Source organism: Saccopteryx leptura, chromosome 13, assembly GCF_036850995.1.
Source record: "Saccopteryx leptura isolate mSacLep1 chromosome 13, mSacLep1_pri_phased_curated, whole genome shotgun sequence".
Taxonomy (NCBI): Eukaryota; Metazoa; Chordata; class Mammalia; order Chiroptera; family Emballonuridae; genus Saccopteryx; species Saccopteryx leptura.
Window position 1 is genome coordinate 9726985 of NC_089515.1, and position 19484 is coordinate 9746468.

At 51.2% G+C, this 19484-nt stretch overlaps 1 protein-coding gene across 2 annotated transcripts in view; it reads right to left on the bottom strand.

The window, feature by feature from the left end:
• Window positions 1-595: 595 nt before the first annotated feature.
• The window catches only part of PLPP4 (phospholipid phosphatase 4), a 128150-nt gene continuing 109261 nt past the window's right edge, over window positions 596-19484 (bottom strand). Inside the window, exons 6-7 of one of the 2 annotated variants that reach the window (XM_066354939.1) lie at window positions 12258-12428; window positions 596-1089 (exon numbers count right to left, since the gene is read on the bottom strand). In XM_066354939.1, coding sequence (XP_066211036.1) covers window positions 890-1089; window positions 12258-12428 — 371 coding nt within the window. In that variant the 3' untranslated portion in view covers window positions 596-889. The remainder of the gene's footprint in view (window positions 1090-12257; window positions 12429-19484) is intronic. The other variant, XM_066354941.1, reaches the window with a different exon arrangement.

The following is a 19484-nucleotide window of genomic DNA, read 5'->3' on the forward strand; positions in this document are numbered from 1 at the left end:
GTCCCTCAGGAACTGAGGAGGCAGAAGCAGGGGCTCCCAGCCACAGGGCCCCGAGAACCGCTGTGAGGGGGTGTCCACAGATTCCCAGCTCTCCTTCCCCAGAATGGGACACAGGAGCTGCAGGGGGCACGCAGAGGTCATACTCAGATGAGCAGGAAGACCACCCACGCCCTGAGAGCGGTAACCCGAGGGCCGGGAGGAAGGGAGCAGCAGCCCCTGTCCCACCACAAGTGCCCAGCGGAACCTGCATCAGATGCAGTCTCTGCCTTCGCCTGAAGCCACGGGGCTGGGGGAGCTTTGAGCTGGGGGCCTCTCTGCGCGGGGCCCAACACGCTGAGTCACTTCCCCATGCCGAGCGCGCAGGTGGCCTACTGAGGACTCACGGGCTAACTGGCGGGGGGGGGGGGGTCAGCGGTTTGTCCGGGGATGGGCTCCTGTCCACGGGGGCCGTCAGAGCAGGGGCCTGAGTGTGAGCGGCAGCACAGCCTGGCCCCAACCCACACACGTCCCAGTGACACTCGCTTTACTGGACAGCCGACACCACATCTTCCAGGTGGGAGGTTTTATTATTTTACAACCATGAAAACACAGGGAAGTGGGTGTCACAGCGCGCATCCAGACAGAAGAATCGACTGAGCGGCACCCACCCACCCCTGCGGCCTCCCTCCACACATCTCCGAGATGGTTCCCGTGTCCTTCCTCGGCGAATTCAAGAAAGTGGGAAGTCGACATGTAAAATAGCAGAAACCATCAGCAGCACAGAAGCAGAAGGATAACTGTGAGAAACAACTGATGGGAAACACACTACAGAAAACCTCCTCTATTGTGTGATGATGTCGGTTGGGAGAGCGTTCCCTGGGGCTCAGCGTCCATCCTCCCGAGATCCTGGTCATACTGGGCCCTCGGTGATGCCCTCCAGCGGCAGGCTGGGCGCGCTGTCAGCGGTGGGCATCTCGTCCTTCTTCAGCGAGGGCGGGATTCGGAGGCTGACATAGGGTTTGTGACAAGCGGTGTTGGCCAGAGGTGGGTAGTGCTGTCTGTAGCAAATGTACGCAAAAATGAGGCCAATGACTCCGCCCACGAAAGAATCTAGGCAGGAAAGAGCAAACATGGGAGAAACGTGTTACGATTCATTCAAATGTGGCCAGCTGTGTATTCCAGAGAGTACTATCCTCCCACCAGCTCCAGTCACTGGCTTGCTGACAGCCCCCAGGAAAGAGGAACCACCCTGGTGGCCTCTGCAAACTTTCCTAGACCTTCAGCATCCCTTTGAAATGGGTCCTTGATTCCTTCTTCTCTCAGTCTCTTGACAATGCATCTCAGCATCGCATGGGCCTCAGATTCACATTCTTGATTTTTAAGATCAATACTAAATTCTGAAAGAAGGATTCTAGCCACCTCTGTAGGATCTAACTGCCTCCGAGGGCTGCCATTTCTCTTTCTTTAGCAAGTTCCCTCTGGACTCCTGCAACGTTGCTGGTGCGCAACCAAAACCCAGCGGGCATGCCGGGCTCTGCCTGGCAGAAAGTGATTTCCCAGGGAAGAAATGAACCTTGAGTCACAAAGTGAATAAAACATTTTATGAGACAGCGGGACTGGCAGACTCCACAGACCTCTGGTGGGAGAGGCCCAGCCCCTCCAACAAGCTGCAGATCTCATCAGATGGGAGCGCGGGACGGGGGCAGCCCCCTGCCAAGGCGGGCATTCCACTGGTACCTGATTAGAGACCCCCACCAATGCAGCACGCCCCACAACTCTAATTGTGTGTGCGTGCGCATGCACATGTGTGCACGCTTTTAACTGTGTCTCTGGGTTATTCTTGCCCCAAAGAGCCTAACGCAATGGAACTCCTCCCCCAACACAAGAAACTGTGAACTCTTTTGTGAAGGTGGCTGCCATGTTGAACTGCCATTCCCCATTGAGGGGGTTTCCAGGTCCACATTCATTATGTTGGTTCCCACACACCTCCACAGGCAGGCAGCCCCATTTTACAGAAGAAACTGGGGCTCAGAGAGGCTGATGGAGCTCTCCAAAGCCACATCCTTCGTTAATGACATAATGGACTTAAACTCCGGTGTCCTGATTCTGCACCTGTGCTGCTCGTGCGAGGCTGTGCTTGATCCCTGGTGGGTTCGTCCCAGGCTTTCTGCATCCAGCTTTCAGAAGGCAGCAGGCCACGACTGAAGGGCTGCCTGCCCGGCTCCCTTAACCCGTCAGCGCTCGGGGTGCTCCGTCTCCAAACACCTCGCATCAGCAGCACAGCGCATACTGGCCTCAGTTTAAGGCTCACGCCTCCTGGGCCTCCTGCAGGGAATTTCTGGGTGGCTATCCAGGAAATGTGTCTTTCAAGAAAACTGTTTAATTCCTAGATATTTGCATCTCACTTCTCACTCTTTTTTTTCTGAGCGTGTTATGGGTATCCTGGCTCCATCTGAATAGATTGAAATAATTTTTTGAGGAAAGGGAACATAGTTTGGTATTTTATTATTTTTTGAAGAGTTGCTTCTACCATCAGCATTTTTACTAGGCTAACAGAAAAAAAAAGGTTTTTTTAGGTTCTATAATAAAGAGCTTCAAGGTCTTTTAAATAAATTCAGCAATGTAGTGCATGTATTTTACTTACATACAGTGGCAAACAGGTAAAGAACTTGGGCACTTCTGTGATGGCAGCATGAGATCCCCGGGTGCCCAGTCGTTGCTCTGGCATGTGGAGTGTGGGCACAGCAACTAATGATGGTGTTTTTTTTCAAGTGCAAATCACTGAGGTCATTCTCCTGGTTAAAATCCTTCCCGCTGCTCTTAGGGAACTGACCAAGTCCCTGAGGCCTTCAAGGCCGCACACCTGGTCCCGCCAACCCTCCCAGCCATCTGCCCTCTCGCCGTCCACTGCAGCCATTGTCTTCCCTTCGATTTCTCAAATATGCCTGCTTCCTCCTTCTCCTGGCTCTTCCTACAAATGCCATTCCAACCCCGGGAATCCCCTCCCTTCACCCCCACCCCCATTCAATTTCGATTCCTCCTTCGGGGTCAACTCAACATGGCCGTGCAACGAGGCCTCACCTGGGCTCCAGACTAGACCAACTCTCCCAGGAGGATACTTTAATTGCCCCTTCCACTCCCTACACGCAGCCAGAATGGAAAATATGACACCACGATTGTTTAATGTTCAGCGTTGCACTCTAAACCCCATGAGGGCAGGGGCTGCATCTGTCTTTATACGCTGTTGATACCTAAACACCTGGAACCCCACTCTGTTCACGCAGAACTAAGTTGGCTGAGGGAAGTGGATAAATGAGTATGTGCAGAGTAACTGGTTCCTGATCTGTGTGTCCTTGCATGGGCCCCTTCTGCCTCTCTGGGAGTCAGTCTCCTCATCCGTAATGTAAGAGCATCAAACAACTGCCCGCAGGCTAAGAGGACTTCCCGTGAAAGTGTTCCAGGAATTTGGTCCCCAGGGTCAAACTACTGAGACCATGCATTCAAATTATTTGGAAACTCTGCCAAGGCATATTTAGAAAGTAGGTCAGATCCTTGGTTGGGATAAAACATCACTTAGAAACAAAAGTTATTACACAAAAGGAAGAGACTGAACAGTTGTGGCTACTTTCCTCCCCATAACTGCTCAAACACAGCGAGACCAGGTGAGCTGCCATCTGGCAGACGGGCAAGGAAAACATCTCAGTACCTGCTCAGCCCTGGTTAGTCGCCACCAAGTAGGACAGGAGGGGAAGGCCGTTTGAGAGATAACAGTGACACCCAGAAACCCCTGCCTGGTCCCAGCACAGGCACCTGGGGCTGAGGGGGAAGAAGAAATTTTCCTCTACCCTTCTGGGTTCTTTCAACTGGTTTAATAATCAAATCAACATGAGCTAGATTAATAGGAGAAAACGACCAAATTTAATTACATACATAAGTATGGGAAACCCACATACAGGAGTTAAAAGAATGCACAGACATGAGAGGTTAAGAGACTGAAAGGGAAAATGGGCTGTGTGTGACATCCTGAGCTAAGGATGAGGGACGGCACCTGGGACTTCGAGGGGAGGAGGGAGATCTGCAGGGTGATGAGAAGAGCGGACGTTCAGTAAGTAGATGTTTGCTCTGCCATGTAAAGAAGTCACAAAAACTTATTTCTGGTCATAACTTCTTATTATGGGCAAGGCCCTCATTCAGATTCTTCTAGGTAGTTAAGGGAGGTGAAGTTTCTTCTGAACCCACAAGGTCTTGACAGCCTTCAGCTCAAAACAATCCACATGCAGAAGCGTCACACTGGGAAGCTTGTTCTACACCCCCTCGGGCCACTGTATGATCTCCAAGACTTACTCTCACCCTCCACCGGAGAATCCTCCAGGCTGAGGAATCCTCAAACACACAGCAGCCCCCACCAGAGCCAGTCCCTGCACCTCCAAGCCTCAGTTTCCCTGCCTCTCAATATAAATTGAGATGACCTCAATATAAATTAAATTGAGATGACCTCAATATAAATTGAGATGACAACTGAATGAAAATGTGCTTCTAAAAATTAGGGCACAGAGCCTGCCATACAACAGAACCTGAAAACACAGTGTCTAAAAAATACTGTGTTCCATCACTGTTATTCCTATTCTGTTTCTCACCCAAACTATCAGAAGTGGGGGGAGGGTGTCCAATCCTCCCACATCCTGCCCCTCATGTCCCAGCCCAGCAGTCTCGAGTCTTTCATCTCTTCAGCGTGGCCAAACTTCATAACATTTCCAACAAACTTGTAATGAACTTAAAAAACATCTGTCATCCAAGAAATTGAAAAGTAACATGTACCGTGAATTTCTGAGTGAGGTCAGAAGGCATAACTAATGTGATTGATCAAGTTCCTGAAACCAAGAAGCTCTTCAAGTAGCCTGTGGCCAGAAGCCAGAAATGGGCCAGGGATTTGTCTACTTCAATGTCTTAGAGCTGCACTATTGTTCTGTTTTTCCTCCCACCCCAGGGAAGAGCCCCATGTGGTGTTATTTTTATTAGCATCTGAAGTGATCCACAACATCAGTGTTTGAGCCAATGACTACTGAACAGACCACACAGCAAAAATTAGAGAATGCCATTCGACTTTCCATTTTCTGTGACATGGCATTTTATTAGGTGCGCCGCTGACCAAGACATCCGTATATGCTCCCCAGAACGTCTGATGAGGCAGCCAGCAAGGGGAGGGCGATTCCTGTGGACGCTGTTTTCCCTTTTAATGGAAGGAGGGAAAAGTGGTGATTCAGCTACAGTCCAAGCCTGCAGAAGTAACCAGGGCAATGCAGGGTCTAGCCAAGCTGCCTTCTCAGCAAAGTCATTCGAGCCTTTGTTTACTAGAAAGGTGGTGAACAAGATCCAAATAACAAATTACGTAATGGAGGAGACTGTCATCTCGTGCCTTAAGAGGGCTACTGCTGTGGATGAACTCCCACTCACATCCTGCAGGGCGTGTGCTGACAGAAAAGCAGGCAGAAGACAGGCAGGATTTTATCAAGGGAAAAACCCCACCTGGGATTGGCTTCACCCCAAATATGGAGGGTGCCAAAAGGGGAATGCACGATCTCAGTGACCCTGGAGTACAAACGACAGCAGACTCCTTACCGAGCACTGATGTCATTTATTCAACACACGTACGCTGCATGTATCGTATGTCAGGTGTGCTGCCCCGTCCTGGGGGATGATCCTGAACAAAACAGACAAGTTCACAGCCCTAAACAGTGACAGGCTTATCAGTGAGCTGCGCCTGCGATTCGTGCTGTGAAAGAGAAGTGCAGTCTGTGAGGTCAGCCACTGGAGTGGCCTGGCTAGACTGGACCAGGGGAGTTCCACTGAGGACAGGACCCACAGGCCAGCCCCGCAGGGTGAGCAGGCATGACCTGGGGAAGTGAGGCAGAGCGGGCACCTGCAGTCTTCCAGGCAGAAGAAGGAAGAGGGTGGGAAAATTTAAGAAGCTGAACCCTCTCTTACCAAAAGGGGCGATGTCTGTAATTCTGTGGACATAAACTGACCATGCTTCCGGTGTGGGCCAGGGGAGAAGGGCTCCCATATCCCTTCAGGGCTCTGGTGAATGCTCAGCATGAACCAGGGGCCCCACTGGCTCTCTGAGCTACTGTCTGTGCATCTTTTTTATTTTTTATTTTTATTTTTTTTATTTTATTTTTTTGTATTTTTCTGAAGCTGGAAACGGGGAGAGACAGTCAGACAGACTCCCGCATGCGCCCGACCGGGATCCACCCGGCACGCCCACCAGGGGCGATGCTCTGCCCACCAGGGGGCGATGCTCTGACCCTCCGGGGCGTTGCTCTGCCGCGACCACAGCCACTCTAGTGCCTGGGGCAGAGGCCAAGGAGCCATCCCCAGCGCCCGGGCCATCTTTGCTCCAATGGAGCCTTGGCTGCGGGAGGGGAAGAGAGAGACAGAGAGGAAGGAGGGGGTGGGGGTGGAGAAGCAAATGGGCGCTTCTCCTATGTGCCCTGGCCGGGAATCGAACCCGGGTCCCCCGCACACCAGGCCGACGCTCTACCGCTGAGCCAACCGGCCAGGGCCTGTGCATCTTTTTTAAATCCACGCACACCGCTCCGTGTTGACCCCCTACACCCCCACCAACCAACCGCCTCACTCATCTTTGTTTCTCCAGAGCCCAGCAGTTATTATTCAGTAAGTGCCCGGTGAACTGAGATGTACTGAATAGCATTTACAAGATGCGCCCAGGAACTGACACCACCAGCTACAAGAGGCCACATCTTGTATGGGTCCGTGTGTGTGCAACGCTCAGAATGGGTGGACCCAGAGAGAAAGGCAGTAGATTAGCGGTTGCCAGGGGGCTGGGGAGAGGGAGTATGAGCTTCTTTTGGGGTTGATGAAAATGTTCTGGAATCAGATAGTGATGATGGTTGTACATCTCTGAATATACTAAAAATCACTGAACTGTCCACATTAAAAGGGAAGATTTATGAATTCTGAGTTATGCACTATACCTCAATAAAGCTATTAAAGGGGGTGGGAGGAACCCATACCAGATGGGACCCAATGGTAGTGCAAAGAGGACTCGATTTTGAATCAGGCAATCTGGATTTAAATCTCACTTTTAAAATGGGCAAATCCCACACCCTCCTATTGAGGTTAAAGGAGAGGGAAGGATCTCCTGGGGTCTGGCATACTGGGTTACCAGCCATGCTCACCTGCTCTGGCACAAGCAACTAGACATGCTTCTGAAGATGTGCTGTCAAGTCCAGGAGGAACACAACCTGCCCTGTTACCAGGGCGACAGCCAACATCACTGCGTTGGTTTGACTCAGGCCCTTGGATGCCCCAGGTTCCGTGACCCCTGATGCTAGGGTAAAGATCAGCTCTTAGTAAACTCAACAACCTCATGTGACTGTTTACATTCTTTTTACACTATTACTGGTGAAGCTTCCTGTTCCTGTGACTGAGTTTCTTTAAAGGAATTACATAGCACGAGGCATACACAATCTACCTGGTACACGGGAAGCTGGGAGGCAGCCACTATGTCTGACTTCCTCAATACCATGCCTCCAGCAGAGAGCATGTGGGGACCAGAGACATAATGAATGAACGAGTGAGCGATAAGTGAATGAATGAATGTTTAAAGTGTAATTTCTTATTTATTTATTTATTTATTTATTTTTTTACAGAGAATGAGAGGGACAGGAAGGGAGAGAAGGAAGAGAGATGAGAAACATTAACTCATTCGTGTGTCCCTTCAGTTGTTCACTGATTGCTTCTCATATGTGCCTTGACCAGGGGGCTCAAGCCAAGCCAGTGACCCCATGCTCAAGCTAGCGACCTTGGGCTCAAGCCAGCAACAACCTTGGGCTTTAAGTCAATGACCTTTGGGCTCAAGCCAGTAACCTTGGGATCATGACAATGATCCTACGCTCAAGCCAACGAGCCAGAGTTCAAGCCAGTGACCTTGTGGTTTCAAACCTGGGTCCTCAACATCCCTGGTCAACACTCTATCCACTGTGCCACCACTGGTCAGATTTTCCAGTTCATTTTTAAAGGGAATGGACTTGCAGAGAATAAGGTTAATTTTCATACAACCAGGATGAAGAAAAATTAGTAGCAGCAAGAGAGGAACATGAATCACTCATTCATTCAACACATATTTATTAAGCACAGTTGTGAGTTGAAGTGTGTCCCCAAAAAGATATGTTGAAGTGCTCACCCCCTAGTGCTGTGATGGCAAACCCTTTTATAAAAACCTGCCCACTTTTGCAGTGCTGGTCAACCTGGTCCCTCCTGCCCACTAGTGGGCGGTCCAGCTTTCATGGTGGGCCAGTCGCGGAGCCATTTGGTTTCTCTGCTACCACCCACCATGAAAGCTAGAATGCCCACTAGGGGGCAGGAGGGACCAGGTGGACCAGCACTGCAAAAGTAGGCGGTTTTTATAAAAAGGTTCACCATCACGGCCCTAGTACCTCAGAATGTGATCTTAACCTAGATATGGAGTCTGGACAGAGGTAATCACGTTAAAATGAGATCATCAGGACGGGCTCCAATCTACTATAACTGGTGTCCTTATAAGAAAAGGAAATCTGGACCCAGAGACAGACACACACAGGGAAGATTAATGCAAAAAACACAAGGAAAAGACCTTGTGAAGATGGAGGCAGAGGTTGGGATTATGCTGCCAGAAGCCAAGGGACAAATCTGGGGCTACTAGAAGCTGGAAGGGGCAAGGAAGGAGGTGCCAGAGGGAGTGCGGCCCTTCTAACAACCCCCTGATTTCAGACTCCTGGTCTCCAGAACCATGAGACAATGTTACTGTCCCCAGCCACTCCATTTGCAGAACTTGGTTACAGCAGCCCGTGGACCAGGGAATCACCGGGGAGCTGAACGGAGGAGTGTCACCCACGGGCTCATGTCAAGGCTCACTCCGGCCGCCAGGTGAGGGGCAAAGGAGGTATGTATCAGCAACACCCAGGCGACAAACAATGGCGGCTTGGATGAGAGTGGGAAGAGAAAGTTTGGATTCTGGAAATATTCTGAACACAGAGCCAATAAGAGAAACAGAGGAAATGCTGGGAAGCAGAGGGGAGGATGTCCTGGAGTGAAATGAAGCAAGGCTGTCAGGGGGACTCGGAGGCGGCCAGGGGAGCGAACAGAGCCAGGCATGTGAGGTGACAGCTCTTTATCAGATACGAGTATGTAATCACGAAACCAGACGTACTTCGCACGATCACTACGTAAGAGGCACTTCCAATCAGACACGGTTGCTTACATCGAAACTGAAATGGAGTCATAAAAATCTCATCATGTTAACTGAAGTGTACAATGAGAGGGTCTCAGGTACTGTTGACACCCTGCGGGCTTCACGAAATTTCTCATCATGATGACGGCCCCCACGCACAGTCGCTGGGCAGCTCAGCCCACCAAAGGAAAGCAACAACTTAACTTATTTACCACCATCAGGCAGCCTGCCTCCACTACCCACCGATGCAGCAGCCAAAGGCCTCACGGTCCGTCCCTTTTCTAAGCTGAAAACCCTTAGGCCTCCTCGATTACTCTCTTAATAAATGAGTGTTGAGTGAATACCATTTCCCATGCCTTGAACATGGCCGCTTCTTACTGTGTAATAAAGGAAAGGAAGACAGAGTCAGGTACTGTGTAGGTCAGGCTGCTTCAACCTCAGGGGCAGACATTCGGGCCTGGGTGAGTCTGTGCTGTGGGGAGGGGCTACCTCGTACACGGGGTGGGGGGCCTTTAGCACCGTCCCTGGCCTCTACCCACTAGAGATGGGCTGACCTCCACTCCCAGCTGTGAAAACCAAAAACACGTCTCCAGACATGGCTAAATGTCCCCTGGGAGGTACAGTCCCCGCCTCTCTACATTGAGACCACTGGTGTAGGCAGTGACAGATGGCCTCAGAAAGGGGAGTTCAGGTAAAATGAGCCCTGACTCAAAGCCCACGCGAGCATCCCTGAAAGGGCACATTCCTCTTGGGACTGAATCTGGGGTACAAGCTGAACAGAGGATGTCCCAGCTGACCTGGTCCTTGAGCCACACCCAAGCACATCAGTTTTGGCTGCAGAAGTTAACCATGACACAGTCTGGCTCCGTTCACCAAGTATGGCCCTAAATATCACTGGACGTGAGTTCGCTTGCTCTGTCTCCCAATCGGCCCAACCAGGCATTGATACCCGCCCTCTCCTGTGCTCAGTTCCCTCCTCTGCCAGGTGGATGGGGTGGGCCTGGACCATCACAGCCGACAGGCCTGGGGGGCACCAGCTGTGTGATGAGTCCACCATCTGCCTAAAGCCAAGAACCGAGCCTCGTTCTTTAGTCCCAGGCCACCTGCAGCGAGGTGACGAGTAACAGAGCCAGGTGGGCTCAGGACTGCTCAAGGGAGGCCCACGTCAGGGTTTAGGCTTTCAGAACAAAACCTCTACACAAAGGCTCTCACCGCCTTCCAGGACAGAAATTTCTTCTAGAGCAGAAATCTATTCAATTCTGAAACCTTTAATCACTTCTCAAATCCATAGTGGCCGAATAAAAGTGAAACCAGGACTCACAGCTTACAAATGGACCGTCTTCTGGAAATGGCTGCCTCCAAATCAGTTCTTTGGGACATACAACACAATCCTGTCCGCTTTAGCAGCACGGCACTAAAGAACAGCGCTTGTGCCGTACGCTCTCATTTACAAAGCACATTCAGATCCGTTATTTCACTCAGTCTAGGAGACAGCTCTGTTCACAAGAAAGAACGACAGTTCACAAGGGAGAAATGAGCAGCAGTCCATAAAACCCCGTCCAGCCCACGGTGTTCTTCACGGGGAAATGCCCTCGTCATATAAACAGTCATGATCCTGTCGGAAAATATTCCCAGTTCCCAGGGTGTGATGGGTCTGCCCTTGTGCTGTTGGCTCGCTCCCTGCTTCTTTCTCAGAATGCAGCTTCACATTACCCAGAACTTAACCCGAGTCAGAGGCAAAGGCTGAGAATAAGAGAGGGCTCAGGGGCCAGCGTCTGGCCCTCTCCTGGCCGCCCTCAACAAGCATCCACGTCGCCAGACCATGCAACAGCCTCTCTTCCCCTGCACCCACCCCCCGCAAGGTGGAAGCCTACTGCTGGAGGCTCCTGACACCCAGAGCATGAGCTCCAGGGGTGGGGGTGGCGCTAAGGCCAAGGAGAGAGCAGGAGACACTGGGGAGGGGCCGGGAGGAGTAGGAGGTCCCCGGAGAGGATGGGGAGAAGGCACCTCAGCTGGGAGTCCCCTCCCCTTGGCCTCTACTGCTGCCTCGGTATCACTAGCACACACAGGGGGGAAGAGGTGAGGAGAAGGCGGTCCCACAGGCACTGGGCTGCAGAAAAGGAGGGAGGAAGGGAAGAGGGCCGGCGGCAGAGGAAGCGCAGGTGCGGGCCACGGACTGACTGTGGAAGGCCGTTCATCCAGGGAGCTGGATCGGGGCACGCTCAAGTCAGCTTGTGTGCTCTGAGTCGACACAGTGGAGCCCCTCACCAGCGCTTCTCCAACTCCATCAAAATAACAGACCTGCTGGTTAACGACGTAGACTCCTGGTCACCATCCCAGACTCACCCCCAAGAGTTCAGTTCCTGGCTGAGGGTCACCTGACCAAGGTGATCTGAGGATTGCCCTTCAGGGAAGACAGCCCTAAACCTCGCCATGCTCCTGGAGGTCACATGTCCTGTGGACACCACCTCTGTCCTTGCATCCTGCTTGCTGTGGCGGGGGCTACCGCTGATCTGCAGAGGGACATGGCATGGCTTAGGTTTATTCCAACACAAACCCCTCACTTGTTTTGTGATTTTCGACTGATTGCACATAAGTAAGCCTGCCCCAGCCTCGCTGGTGCTGCTGGGAGCATTGCTGGCATTGCTCCCTGGGTTGACTATCTCCCTCAGAAGCACGTCCACGGTGAGGGACACATCCTATGGGATGGGTCTGAGATGTGAAAGGAGCCAAAAAACCACTTGACCCCAAGTTTGAGGACGGAGGCAAGTGACCCAGCAGGGAGGTCACAGTTGGGTCCAAGCCCAAGGGCCGCCATCCCAGCAGGACTCGAGCAATCCCTTGAGCATCACTGAAGAACTCCCAATTCTGTCCCCAACAAGGGCAGTTTTAAGGCCAGAACACACCTAAACAGGAACACTTTCTTTAAAATGACGTGTGCTCGGCCATTTCAGCCTACTCTCTGGTTTCTGACCGTGGGCACCTACGTCTCCCCCGAGAGGCGCGCTTCCACACCCAGCCCCGCAGGAGACTGGCAGGCACTCACCTTGCCAGTGATGCTTGTAGTCGCACATGCGGGACAGGGCGATCATCATGGCGCAGTACAGGGGCAAGATGGCGGCACAGAGCCTCCAGCTCTTCCCCCGCCCGCTCTCAGTGAAGCAGTGCAGCTTGCCAGCCAAGTAGAACGTCGTGAAGCCGAGGCCCGAAAAGGCAACTGCCAAAGAGAAACAGCAGGTGTTACTCTGGCAGGTGGTGAGCGGCGGGGACACGGAGCATCCTAGGCATCCTGTCTGCCACCGTGCGCACCTCCAGGCACCCCCATCCTCGCTGGCACCAGGCACCATCCAGGCAATCTGTGCTCTTGTTAGAACCACTCCAATATGAAACTTCCAACCACGAGAATGACCTTCCAGGCTTGCATGTGATCAAAATCTATTCTAGTTCATTCATTCATTCAACAATGATATAATGTGTGTTTGCTGTGTGTCAGACAGGCTCTATTCTATTCTAGGTGTGGGGAATAAGAAGCTACATCAGATGCTGTGTCTAGTCTCAAAGGCTCACGGTCTAGTATCAGGCGTTCCCAAACTATAGCCCGTGGGCCGCATGCGGCCCCCTGAGGCCATTTATCCGGTCCCTGCCGCACTTCCAGAAGGGGCATCTCTTTCATTGGTGGTCAGTGAGAAGAGCACTGTATGTGGTGGCCCTCCAACGGTCTGAGGGACAGTGAACTGACCCCCTGTGTAAAAAGTTTGGGGACCCCTGGTCTAGTTGAAGGATGTGGCCATGCTAATAAATCATTTTAACATAATGTGTTGAATTTCGTATTTTAAAGAGGAGCCTAAAGAACAAGACTGTGATGGTGGCTTATATTGGAAGAGTGAGAGAAAGGAAGGGACTCTGGGCTTGGTGGCATTCGCTAAGATGGGACAAGCAAATGCTACAGAGGACTGAGTTGGATGGAAGAGCCAGTGATGTCAAATTTTCTGTTTCCACTCTTAAAAATAATGGTTACTAATTTTTACAATTGCAAAGATGACGTACAGCCATGCTAAATCCATTGTCAAAAGTATTGAGTTGGGTGTCGCATATATAACCCCCAAGCGTTTCATCCATTCACGTTTAAAACACAGTTGGTGAGTTTTCAGTGGGCTTAGAACAATGGCCCTCAGCTCTGGCTACACGTGGAGTCACCTTTAAAACCTGAGAAGGTTTAAATAATACCTCTAGTGAGGTCTCATGGCTAGACATTCTGTTTGTTCTTGAGTGGGCCCTGGCACGTGAATGCCTGTGCATGCACGTGTGTGTGCGTTAAATATGTGTGTCTATGCATGCGTGCCTGGATGTATGCATGTGTGTGTGTGTGTGTGTGTGTGTGTGTGTGTGTGAGAGAGAGAGAGAGAGAGAGCGAGCGAGAGAGAGAGAGAGAGAGCGCGCATGTGCTCTAACAGCACCCAGGATTGAGCTTAGATACTTCTGATGAAGGCACGTGCTACAGTTTCTTCTGTCTCTGGATTCCAACCTAATCAAAACTTTCCTCTTGGTTAATACTGCTCAGGGACGGAGCTCCTAGGTAGCCAGCCCCACAGTGACATGGTAAATAGGTCTGATAAGTCCTCTGTGCCTGAGCAGCAGCCTCAGCCTCAGCCTCAGCCTCATGGAGCTGGTCACAAATGCAGACTCTCAGGCCCACCCCAGACCTACTGCGTTAGAATCTGCATTTCACAAAATGTACATGCAACCTGTGCTCACACTGATGGGGGAGGAGGCTGCGCTTGGAACATATGCATCCTCTTCACAAGACCCAAGAGCCCGTCTCAAGGACAGAGCACAAACCTACGGGGCAACCCAGAAGCTCGTCTGCACAAAGTTATTTACAAATACGGAAAAGCAACTCGACAGACTATGGTGCCACCCTGAAATGACTGTGAATCATGCAGCAATTGGAACAACACTTAGGACACAGTGTGAAGTGGAGAAAGAGCAGATCCCCAAATTGCAGGTTCAAGATTCACACAAGCAGAGCATGTAAAAATGAATAACCTGCAACTCTTCCAAATGACCTCTGATAATAACGTGCCTTCTGACAGGGGAGACCCCGGGGACAAACACCACCTTATATCAGAGAACTTTTGCAGCAACCAAATTAAACAAGGCAACAGAGAAGGGTTTATTTACTTTTTAAAAACAGAATGTTAAACCAGGTTTATCCCAAAAATAAAAATAAAGCACTTAAATGTTTTTAAAGAATGATTAGCACTAAAATAAACAGCAAAGCAGTGCCAACATATATTGAATATTCTGTGTAAAGTAAGAATGTGTGAGAAGTTGCATGGCCCAGGCCTGTTCTAGATCATTTGATAGGATGAAGGGTATTAAGTGATGTTCCCAAAGTGGGCCCGTCTGGCCACCATCCTAGCCAGCACAATGGGTTCTTCATTTCCTACCCTCACCCGTTTTCCTCTGTCCCTCCCACTCACTGACACTCTCCTTTGAAGTGTCAGAATGGGAGGGGGGGCTGGGCACTTGGGCCTGGTGGGCCCTGACCTCACCCGGAGCTCTTATGGGAGGAGTAATGGACTTCATTCAACCGAGCAGCTTAGCGAGGCTACCCACCAAATGATACAATCACACGGGACGTGGGGTGCAGGAAACAACTACCCTGGGATTTTGCAGGGTTATGGATGATACTCCCCACGATTTCAGAGGGGAGGAGGCCCTGGCTGTTGCCAAACTGGTATCTCTTCAGAAAGGACAGGAAAAAAAAAATCAACGTGTGAAGGGGGGAGGCGGAGCAGAAATCTGTGTGTCCCCATAGGAACGACACTTTGGGGACTTTCAGACAATGAGCCCCGGCAGCCAATACCACCTGAGCCTGCAGATCCATTCAGGAGATGGACAAGGAAGGGGCTTCTGAAAACCTCAAAGGTCAAGACCTGGAGCAGGCGGCCTGAGGCCAGAGCCTCGATCACCTCCCTGCCCACCAGGAACTTGACTCTGGCCAGCTCTGGCAGTGGAGGGCTGCGGCTCTTCCTGTGCAGAGCGGGCGAAACGTACTCCCTCCCGCACAGCGGGGTCCAGGCTGCAGCCCTCCAAAGTGTCGAAGCATCTGCTTCTGCGAAAAGGAGGTGGAATCCAAAGGCATTTGTAAAGGCCAAGTTCAGCCCAGACTGTGGGCTTCTGGCGGCAGCTGGTCTTCTCCAGCACCTCTGTTAGGCTGTTGGGCAGTCCTTTTAAAGCAGTACGATGTGCCCTTACTTTTCCAGGCGACATGCTGGGCTCTGATTTCACGATGAACCTTATGCTCACCACGGCCTCCCTGACATTTATACAATTACCGATCCAGCGTAAAGCCCTTTGGCAAAGGGCTTCCAAGGCACTTCTCTCTGGCCTGGTAGGCATGCTGGGTAGGCAGAGGATCTTGGCATCCCTGTTTTTCCAAATTCTACTCAAAAACAAACAGGCTGGACCAAAGCACATGGAACTCAGAGGATCCCAGTTTTTCTGCTCCCTCCTCCCAGAGTCTGTGGGTCTGGGGCCAGGATGTGCTCTCTGGTGAGCCTTCCAGCTCTGTGCCCCGGGACCCAACAAGGCTCATTCAGATTCAGACTCAACTGGGAGGAAAAGAACCAGGTGGGGTTTTTAAAGAAATGCTCTCCCACTCCAGCCAAACACTGTGTTCTCATCTCAAAGAAGGGGCATTTGAGACACCGAGGGGCTGTAAAACCTGGTGTGCCCGTGGGGAACGAGAGAAGAGACGCTCAGCCACGTGACCAGCTTTCCCCGTAAACACTGCCCTCCCTCCCGCACGGCTGGGAGAACAGACCTCAGCAGGCAGACAGGGCAGGGCACTGAACAGTCTTGGAAGATGGGGATCATAAGCTAGGATAAATGCATTCCCATTTTGCTAACGTTATTAACAGCACGAATATATAATTAGGACATTCTTAAGGCAGGGGTGAGAGGATGCCGACTGCCTCCCTGTTCCAGAGCAGGGGTCCCCAAACTGCGGCCCCGTGAGGCCATTTATCTGGCCCCCGCCGCACTTCTGGAAGGGGCACCTCTTTCATTGGTGGTCAGTGAGAGGAGCATAGTTCCCATTGAAATACTGGTCAGTTTGTTGATTTAAATTTACTTGTTCTTTATTTTAAATATTGTATTTGTTCCCATTTTGTTTTTTTACTTTAAAATAAGGTATGTGCAGTGTGCATAGGGATTTGTTCATAGTTTTTTTTATATTCCGGCCCTCCAATGGTCTGAGGGACAGTGAACTGGCCCCCTGTGTAAAAATTTTGGGGACCCCCGTTCCAGGGGCTCAGGGCGTGTCTGTTTGCTCTCTGGGCCACAGAAACCCACCCGCACGCCCATGGCATATGCCCCTTGCTTTCAGCCTAGAGGTTTCCTCGGCTGGAAACAGCTGGCTGTAAATATTCACATGTTGATCTGGCCGTGGAAAGCAAAGACACTCTTAGAGCCTCTGAACTGGAAGCAGATGAAAGAGGATAGTGTCCCCAACCCTGTTCCTGGCACTTCCGGTGCTCACGTGACCGCTGTCGAGGAGGGTAGAGCAACAAAGCACCACAAGCTGCTGGCCCGGGAAGTGACGGGGGGATGCCCTGTGGACAGGGCCCTCTGTCACCTGGTCATCCGGAGAGGGAATCACTGAGTCTTCCCTCCGGCTCACTTCACCACGCTGCCTTGGTGCAGCAGGTCTATTTCCCGAGCTAGCTCAGGGGCCACGATGTGGTTTGCCTTTTCTCCCCATTCGACCTTAAAACCAAGTGGAAAACCTTTGGACCTCAAGGACCGCATAAGAAAACTGGCTCACAGGTAAAACAAACAAACAAACAAAAAAAAAAACCACCTCTAAAAACAAACAGGCTAATAATCAGGGGACAGACCCTGCTTTGCATGTTGCATGTTTCCCTTTTGCTAATTATAATAAATTTCTCCAGACAAGCGGATTGTTCCTGGCATTGGAAATAAAATTATGCCCTGAGAAGGCGACCTCTTACCATTTTTTTTTTAATTTTATGATGCTCCAAGAGTTAATATTTTCTTCTCCAAGAGGGAGAAGGGCATACCAGGTGGTTGAATACATCTTAAGGTCGCAGGGTGTGTTGAGAAGGATGTCAGGACATGTCCACAAGACCATTCAAGCCGAGGCCATGGCAACAGGCCCATCTGGTCAGTGCTGGGCCCCTTGCAAGCAGGAGCACGCTGTTCGGAACCGGGGACCTGGGCTCCCATCTCAGTGTGTCGGTAACTGAACACGATTTCTGGAAAGTCACTTTCCCTCTCGGGACCTCAGTTTGCTTTGTAACATGAGAGGCTGGACCACGGGGGGCCACCACATCTTGCCTGTGGACTGGGCAGAGGGTGAACATGAGTCAAGTCGTTGGGTGTTAGAGTCAACCTTTTGCGACAGAAACCCTCTCAGTCTATTTTCTATTGCTCCACCATTGCTAGACACTCAGACCCCAAAAATATTGCCCTTCTGAAATATCAATGGTTCATTTGTGATTATATATGGCAACTCATGGCCAGTCTCGCTGTTGGGAGACAACTGGGAGTGGTGAGGACTGGGGCACCCTGGGGAATCCCGGCCTGCTTACCGATGCAGCCCTCCTGCACACCAGCTGGTGTCTGTCAAGGGGGAGACATGGGCTCTGTGTTCCCAGGACCTTTGATCTTCTGACAGAAGAGGGAAATCACACCACGTATGGGAAATACTTTCATTTTTAAATATTAACAACTGATCAAAAACGAACACCGTGCGGACCAGACGAAAGCCCTCTGCTGGCCAACAGGGCTGCGTCTGCGGGCTGCCAATGGGAGAGCCCACTCAAGTCCTGCCATCTGGTGCTAATGAAGGGTCTGCTGTTTAAAGGACCCTCTAGGCCTGAGCTGAAAATGCACAGTGTCAATCCGCCCCTACTCTCCACACCAGAGCAAGGAAGCGCTTGATGAGTTTGGGGTGAGTTTGTCTAAATCAACAGAAAAAACAATTTAAGTTTAGTATTATTATCATTACTGGAAGACTACAAAGTCCATTCAGCAGTAGGGAGTGTCTGACCTATGGAAGAGGGTGGGGTTTTGAGACAAATGGAGCAGTTGTGACACTCACTCAGCTCTGTCACTAACACCAGGGTGAGCTCACCCTCGGGGCCTCAGTTTTCTTATCTGTATAATAGGGTTAGCAGCCCTCGACTCTCAGGGTTATCTTGAGGATTAGTTCTCTAAGGAATTGGAAACCGCTAGCGTGGGTGCTTGGGACCCAGTGACCCCTCTCCAAACACTGCTGGCTGCGGTTAGCCGTGTCGTGCGCAGCCTCAGCTCTGGAAAGTTCCGTCCTGAACAAGAAGGCTTCACGATGGCTACGCTTGCACTCTGCACTCTTCAGTTAGGTAACTGCACGCATGCTTAGAGAGTGCTCTGGAGCCAGGTGCTCAAGCTCTTAGCATTGTGCAGCCCCCGCGGCTCGCGGCAGATGCCCCATGACCCGAGCTGGTGAGATAAACAGTGAAGACTCACTGGACAGGGCACGAGAGACTTCTTCCTGATCCCACTCTGCGGGATGCCTGACGCTCTCCGCTGAGGGGCCAGCCAGCCAGGAGGCCATTCCGGAGCCCTGCGACCCGTCATCCAGCTCTGCTCCTCGGACTCTTCAGAGACAAACCTCATTGTGCTGGAACAATTTTAATGTCCCCGTGGCCCCCAAACCCTTAATACGACCTGTTCCTCATTTATACTTGTAATTTCATAGTTTCTCAATTCATAGTTTAGCCTAAGATGTTTGTTCTGTTTTTTTTTAATATGACAAGCTATATTCATTCATATTTATGAAACACTGGCTCGTATTAGCATATGGGAGGAAGGTAACCTGGGTCTACCCCATATTCCTGAACACATTCTACCCTAGTGTGTCTCTCTTGCCCCATCTCTCTCTCTCTCTCTCTCTCTCTCTCTCTCACTCACACACACACACACACACACACACACACACACACACACACACCCCTCTCCCTGGGCTCTTCCTACAAGGATGACCCTGGAATCATCCTAGAGACTTCAGAACAGGAGTCCCTTTCCTCTCCAGAGACAGTCACGTCCAGGTACCTGGGCTAGACTCCAGGGAACAATGTGACATTCTCAGGTAAGGTGACACTATAGAAGAAGCAACACGAGATTCCAAAGGACTGAGGGATGGGCCAGTGGAGTAGCATTCAATGAACGAGAAAAGAAAGGGGGCACTGCGCCCACCTGAGCA